General features: G+C 39.2%; 1 protein-coding gene across 3 annotated transcripts in view; it reads right to left on the bottom strand.

Annotated features, from left to right (window-relative positions):
• Nucleotides 1-5,631: 5,631 nt before the first annotated feature.
• LOC110300666 (zinc finger protein 431-like) overlaps nucleotides 5,632-8,100 on the bottom strand; it is a 21,770-nt gene continuing 19,301 nt past the window's right edge. For 2 of the 3 annotated variants that reach the window (XM_029480267.1, XM_029480266.1), the window contains exon 3: nucleotides 5,632-6,766. In XM_029480267.1, coding sequence (XP_029336127.1) covers nucleotides 5,731-6,766 — 1,036 coding nt within the window. In that variant the 3' untranslated portion in view covers nucleotides 5,632-5,730. Of the gene's footprint in view, nucleotides 6,767-7,881; nucleotides 7,940-8,100 lie in introns of all 3 variants that reach the window. The other variant, XM_021170922.2, reaches the window with a different exon arrangement.

Raw genomic sequence — 8,100 nt, 5'->3', positions numbered from 1 at the left:
CTACCTTAATCTTGGCTCTCTCTTTAGAAACATTCCAGAACCATGGCTGCGGCCTTGGGGACTGGAAACTGTTGCTGGGGAAGTCTGGAAACTGCTATTAACTAATNGTCCTTGCCTTAGGCCAGGTGGTGGGGTAGCTTCTGAGGTCTGGAATTGCCCAGTTCTTGGACACAGAGATTTAGGCCTAGTCTATTGAACTGGCAATTTGAAGCCTGCCATGGAGTCAACCTAGCCTTCTCAAGAGATTTTCTGAATCTCAGAAGAGTCTTTGAACTTTGTTGAACATTGTTGGAACAGTGTTGGTTGTTTCTGGTTTTGTTTTTATCTTTTTGTATTTTGATTTTATAGGGGATTACAGTTAGGAAATTTATGAATTACAGAAGAAACATTGAAGTTTTGCACATTAGGTAATACTGTGATAGACTATGAGGACTGTTGAGGTTGGATAAAAGGCATGTAGCATGATTCTGGCTCAGCAGATCTCATGAAGGTGGGAGGAGTGATGCCAGAAGAAATGTCCCCCTAGAATATCAAGCTGCTCAGGGCAGCTCTGCTTGCTACAGAGGACTCAGCAAGCAGGGAAGATACGTGAGGGAAGGGAAGCTTACCTGTGTGTTTCAGGCTCAAAAGATTTGATGAAGATGGGAGCAGAGGTTGCAGGAGAATGAAGGTCCACCTGGCACAGCAGGCTGTACAGGGCAGCTCTGAGTGCTCCGGAGGACTCTGCAGGCAGGAAAGACCAGTGGGGAAAGGGAAGCTCACCTGTTATGATTCAGGATCCACAGGACTGATGGGTGGGCAGAGAGGTGTCAGGGTGGTGAATGGAGGTCCCCTTGGATAACAGGGTGCTCAGGGTAGCTCTGCTTGCTACAGAGGACTCAGCAAACATGGAAGATGGGTGGAACAAGGGATGCATATCTGTATATTTCAGGCTCAGCAGATCTGATGAAGGTTGGAGCAGAGGCAGGAGAATGGAGGCTGCTAGAATAGAATGTACCGCCATGAGGCGGGTACACTTGCTCCAGAAGACTCAGCAAGCAGGGAATATGTGTGGGGAAAGGGAAGCTTATCTGTAAGGTTCAGGCTCAGCAGGTCTGAGGAAGTTGGGAAGAAGCTTGCTTTGTCTGGCCTCAGTAGGAGAGGAAGCACCTGGCTGCACAGAATACTGAAGTGCCAAGGCAGGAAGGATACAAAGGTGGCTCCACACATTCGGAGAAGGGGAATGGGGTAAGGATTTTGTGAGGGTGGTCTGGGTGGGGTCAATGAACTGGATGTAAAGTGAACAAGAAAAAAAAAGAGAAAAATAAAATCTTTCCAATAAGAAAATGCATGTGGTATTGTGTAATGGCTACAAGCCTATAGAAAGCAGGAATTTGAATATGGTGGTATGAATATGGACCCTATATGCTTTTCTACAAGGAGTAGCACTATTAGGAAATGTAGCCTTAATTGGAGTAGGTATGATATTGTTTGAGGAAGAGTGTCACTGTGTAAGTGGGCTTTGAAGTCACATCTGTTCAAGCTACAACCAGCATGGTGTATGCAGTCTCTTTCTGCTACCTGTGGATCAAATTATAGAATTCAACTCCAGCTCCAGCACCATGTCCGCATATATGCTGTCATACTTCCCACCATGATGATAATGGATTAAAACTGCAAGCCAGAACCAATTAAATGTTTTCGCTTACAAGAGTTGTTTGTCATGCTGTCTCTTCACAATTGAAACCCTGAGAAACAATATCCTAGCACATAAAACTCTAAGATATAAACTTGAATGCTGACTATCCTATCTTATAACACCTCTAATTCATACAAATGCTGCTTTGATTTCATAAGTTATGTAATGTTTCTTGTATAGTCTATTAAGCATTTTAGCATTAACATAATTAAAATATGTTGACAAGACAGGACACACTAGGGATGAATGGTATTCAGGAGGCTGACACATGAGAATCATAACTTGAAATGTAGCCCTGACTGACTATTGATATCCAAGCCAAGCTGGGTAAAAACATCTTAATGGAATTCATGAAAAGGGAACCCATGGGCTGGTGAGATGGCTCAGTGGGTAAGAGCACCCGACTGCTCTTCCGAAGGTCCAGAGTTCAAATCCCAGCAACCACATGGTGGCTCACAACCATCCGTAACGAGATCTGGCTCCCTCTTCTGGAGTATCTGAAGACAGCTGCAGTGTATATAATAAATAAATAAATCTTTTTAAAAAAAAGAAAAGGGAACCCAGTAGCAATGACCATCCACCCTTTCACAGACACCCTGACGTGAAAAGTCTAATCAGAGAAGGCCCTATATTGCAATGAACAATAAACCACTTAGATGATGGGAATCCCATTATATACATTTTAGCAGAAAAATACATATCAGCAAGTGAAGGGGCAATAAAGGAACAGAACCTACAGAAGGAATATGAGAATCACCAAATAAACTTCACTAAATGGATTTATCACACATACAGTAAATTCAATACCTAACCAAAAGGTTCAAAATACAAACTGTAGTGTTGAACTCTGTTGCAGGATTTTTGGTACATCCACTCCAGTAGTGACCCGCATAACAGGTCCAAAAACCTGGATGCATGGACGCAGTCCTGAGGCGAAAAGTTCACGGAAACTTAGTCTCCTGGAACTGTGGCATCTCATAGCTAGAATGCTCCAGATTTGTCCCTGCAATAGTGTGCAGGGTCTTGCATGCTTTCTTACAGTATTTTTACTGGGTGAGAGTTAGAAATTTCAGGGCACACTTAGCAAATATACTTAGAATCTTCATTACAGTCAGGTATGGCAGACTACATTACTTATTAGTAGAAAGTCCCCACACACAATCACTTAGGCCAGGCGTGGTGGTGCACACCTTTAATTCCAGCATGGTGTATGCAGTCTCTTTCTGCTACCTGTGGACCTTGGGAGGCAGAGGCAGGTGAATTTCTGAGTTCAACGCCAGCCTGGTCTACAGAGTTCCAGAACAGCCAGGGCTATACAGAGAAACTCTACCTCGAAAAACAAAAACAAAATCACTTAGAATAATAGCCGAGCTACTCCCATATGCAAGAATTTACAATTATCTAGGAAGAAAGAAGGTTGTGGTCTAAGAAGGCACTAGAGTAAATACTTAGAACTATAGATAGCTGAGTTACATCCATACACAGGCATTTACAATGGCCTAGGGTGGACTATACAATAGACTAGAATTGGAACTATGGCAAGGGCACGAAGCCCTTGACTTTTTTTTTTTTTTTAAGATTTATTTATTTATTATATGTAAGTACACTGTAGCTGTCTTCAGACACTCCAGAAGAGGGAGTCAGATCTCGTTACGGATGGTTGTGAGCCACCATGTGGTTGCTAGGATTTGAACTCAGGACCTTGGGAAGAGCAGTCTTACCCACTGAGCCATCTCACCAGCCCCTGCCCCTGACTTCTAAGATTAAGTGGACCTTAGGTGGGGCTGCTTTTGATCCCAGTTGTTAACATTGATTTTTATCCCAGTTGGTTCCTGTTAGCTTTTTGTACGCATTCCTCTGTTTTGTGTAAAAGTCACTTATAAATTGTGATTAAATTAATACATAAATCTAACTGGTTAAGAGTCTTGTTTCTAATAAGCTTAAGAGTCTTGTTTCTACCGGGTAATTAGGTATTAAGATGGCTAACCAGGGGTATCTGGGGCAGGTATTGCATGGAAATGAATAGACCTGGGGGGGTGGGGTGAGGAGCATCCTAGAGGTGGCCCAGCAGGAGCCCTGTGGCCTCGAAGGGTTGGTGAGTTGGTGTGTTGAGAAACTGAGTGAGTGACATCACCTGGCACAGGGGCTAACTCTAGAGAGTTGATGGCGGAGGCAGGAGCATGGCCTGACCCCACTGGAGTTGGCAGGCACTTTTTTTTTTTTAATATTTCCTGCAACAGAACTCCACCATTATACTTGAGTAACCATGGTAAATAATTTACTTCCTTCAAGGTTACAAGTGATAAAGCAAGATCTTTTTCTTGAAACTGAAGAAAATTATGATGTCTAACATCTTTAGCAAATTGTTTACATGTATAGAGTTTTGCCTTCCTATTTCATGATGCCAAGATGATGTATAAAGGCTTTAAAATATTTACAGGACAAGGGTCATGGCTAAGTAGTTAAGACATGTTTATTTCATGTTCCAAGGTCAAGTTCTTGACAACTTCCTGAAATCTTTGGTACAAGAATATACAAGAGTCTAACTTTCTTGGAAACCAGCAGACACACACATGTACTCACAGAAAGACACACTAACAATGCATAACTAAAATTTAAACAAATCACTAAAATACAATTTGCACTCATGACTGTTTTTCTCCTGTAAGCCTTCATTGGTATAGCCCAGATGATGGGGCACCTAAAGGCTCATTTCCAGGGTTTTTCTTCCTCATGAACTGGTTAACTTCCCAAAAGGAAAGGATTTGAGCTGGAATTCAGAAAATCAACCCTTCTCAATGGGAAAGATTTAGTAAGTGACACCCCCTACTGGAGGAAACATGTCACTGCATTTGAATGTGAGCTTTAAACTTCCTGCTTTACTGCCATGTTTCCCACTTGTTGCCCTGCCATGTTGACGGTAATCCCATACACCTCTGGTGCCATGAGCCCAAATAAAGTATTTGGTAAGTTAAGTTGCCAAAGATGTTATGTTTTATCACAGCATCAGAAAAAGTTACTAAGACAGATCCATAAAGTTTTACACTTAGATAACTTATTTGATATAATTGAAGAGATGAATGAAATCTAAATGTTGCTACCTAATAGTGTAAATTCAGAGGGCTTTTATCTGAGTTTGTAGGTGCAAACAAAATACAGATAGGCAAAAGGCTTAAAGAGATTGTGGACACTTGTCAGACTTTTTCCCCCAGAATAAAATGACCTTGTGTATTAAATGCAATTGGGCTGGCTAACCATCTTACCAAATACTTTATAGTCCCAGATTCCCTTCAGTATGGGTTCATGTCCTCAGAGAATGGTACACAATGGTACACAGCAATTACATTCCTAAGTTTACTCTCCAGTATGTATTGTGTTTTCAGAAATAATTGTAATATGCAAAGGTCTTTCCACATTGCTTACATTCAGAATAATTTTTTGTTGTTGTTGCTGTTGTTATCTTTAATTTAGAGACTACTATTGTGAAAAGGCTTTCTCACACTGACTATGTTTGCAGGGTTTCTATCTGGTGAGTGTTCTTTTAGGTATTAGATAGCTACCATGTGAAAAGGCTTTCCTACACTTCTTACATAGGGTTTCTCTTCAATATATGTTTTTCTGTGTATTTGGAGATAACTCTGTTGTGCAATGGCTTTATTTCACTGATTACATTGATACAGTTTCTCTAGACTATGTTTTATTTTATGTTTCTGGAGATGACTCTGTCATGAAAAGGCTTTACCTCACTGCTTGCATTCATAGGGCTTCTCTACAGTACGTACACCTTCATGTTTTCAACGTCTACAGTAATGTGCAAATGCTTTTGACCACACTAACTACACTCATAAGATTTCTCTCCAGAATGTGTCCCTCTATGTATTTGGAAATAATTGTGAACAGCAAAGGCTTTACCACATTGGCTACATTTATAGGGTTTCTCTCCAGTATGAATTATTTCATGATTCTGAAAAGTACAGAAAATTGCAAAGGCTTTAACACATGAATTGCATACATCGAGTTTCTGATTACACACACTGATTACATTCATAGGGTTACTCTCCAGTATGTATTCTTTTATGTTTCTGGAGATGACCCTGTTGTGAAAAGGCTTTACCACACTCATTACATTCATAAGGTTTCTCTCCAGTATGTGTTCTTTTATGTTGCTGGAGACTACTGTGTCGTGAAAAGGCTTTACCACATTGACTACATTCATAGGGCTTCTGTCCAGTATGTGTTCTCTTATGCTTTCGAAGACTACTGTGTTGTGAAAAGGCTTTACCACATTGCTTGCATTCGTAGGGTTTCTCTCCAGTATGTGTTCTTTTATGCATTTGGAGACTACTATGCTGTGAAAAGGCTTTACCACACTCATTACATTCATAAGGTATCTCTCCAGTATGTGTTCTTCTATGTTGTTGGAGACTACTATGCTGTGAAAAGGCTTTACCACACTCATTACATTCATAGGGTTTCTCCCCAGTATGTGTTCTTTTATGCTTTCGGAGATTACTGTATTGTGAAAAGGCTTTACCACATTCATTACATTTATAGGGTTTCTCGCCAGTATGTGTTCTTTTATGGTTTTGGAGACTACTGTGCTGTGAAAAGGCTTTACCACACTCATTACATTCATAGGGTTTCTCTCCAGTATGCGTTCTTTTATGGTTTTGGAGATGACTCTGTTGTGCAAAAGCTTTACCACATTCATTACATTCATAGGGTTTTTCTCCAGTATGTGTAGAACCATGTTTCCGAAGAGTAGAGTAATGTGCAAATCCTTTACCACATTCATAACATTCGTAGGGTTTCTCTCCAGTGTGTGTTCTTTTATGGTTTTGGAGGTAAGCTTGTTGTGTAAAGCCTTTACCACACTGATTACATTCATAGGCTTTCTCTCCAGTATGTGTTCCTTCATGTTTTTGAAGAGTACAGTAATCTACAAAGGCTTTACCACATTGATTACATTTATAAGGTTTCTCTCCAGTATGAATTCTTTCATGCCTTTGAAGACCACTGTGACGTGTAGAGGCTTTACCACATTGAGTATATTCATAGAGTTTCTCTCTGGTAAGACTTCCTTTGTGCCTGTGAAGACAATTGACATGTGTAAACACTTTACCACATTGACTACAGAGATGAATCTTTTTATCCATATGATTTAATTTAACAATTTTGTCTAGTTTACTCTAAAAAGGAATCAAATCTTAAGGTTTTATCACTTGTTTGAATTCATAAGTTTGTATTTTAGTATGGTTTCTTTTGTGTATTTGAAGATACCTGTGGTGGTTAAAGCACTTAGCACATGGTTCGTCTTTATAACATCCTTTTCTCATGTGAGGTTTTCCACATTTTTTAAGAGAACTGGAAGAACTCAGAGCTTTGCCTCGGTGATCGAACTCATCAGTTTGCTATGAAGTGAGTCACATTACATTTGCAAAGTGAACCAGGATAAATAGAAGAATTTCCATTTTCTTTTACTCAAAGGCTTTTCTGCAGTGTGGGTGTATTTACATATTACCAATGAAATTGGATATACAATTAATTGTAAACTCATATCACCTTCACAATCTACTCAAAGTGGGGACAACTGCAAATCTAATTGCTGTGGGAGAAAGAGGTACTTTCCATATTCAGGATGCTTACATGGCTTTTATCTAATGTGACATATATCAATTATGGCAAGAATAAAAAATAAAAGATTTCCACACTGCATTCATTCAGTTTAACTGTTTGTTTATCACAGTGACATAATATGAGGATAAAGTTTTCTCCACCATAACCTTCTTGAATCTCATAAATTACCCCTCTCACTAAACTTTGGTAAATCATTAAACGTATATGAGTAATATGGGATTTATTGTGGAATATTTGCCTATTAGGAGATTTTAAGCATATACTTGTCATCAAATCTATGTATATGTCCTTTACAATAACTGAGTGGCATCAACCTAAATCAATTGGCAGTTCTATAGAGCAGTTCTCAAGGGGATATAATTAAAATGTAATAGCTGTTAAGTCATTGTTTCCTTGTGCTTTTTCCGAGTACCTAACATTGAGGTTCGTGGTGGTATGAGAATTTACTAATCATCAATAAATACACTTAACGCTGTGCTTGTCTACACTGAGTTCTCTTAAAACTTCTAGGGGACACTCAAATTTCTTCAAAGGCATATTTGTATCAGCTTGAACATGAAACTTACCTTCCAGGTATTCTAAAATTTTGAAGATGTTCAATAATTTTGTCTTCTGGTTTGTAACCTAAAATATATTACCAGAAAATGTATGATATATGATTGAAAACTGACGAAAAGTTAAGTTACTCTCCTCAATAAACCTTAGAACCATGCCTGATTTATTTGATTTATTTACCACATTGTTCCTCTTTCTTTTTTTTTTTTTTTTTTTTTTTTTTGGTTTTT

The sequence above is a fragment of the Mus caroli genome, chromosome 8 (genome assembly GCF_900094665.2).
Source record: "Mus caroli chromosome 8, CAROLI_EIJ_v1.1, whole genome shotgun sequence".
In the NCBI taxonomy this organism is placed as follows: Eukaryota; Metazoa; Chordata; class Mammalia; order Rodentia; family Muridae; genus Mus; species Mus caroli.
Note: the sequence above shows the minus strand (reverse complement) of the source record. Positions and strands in the feature narration are given on the sequence as shown.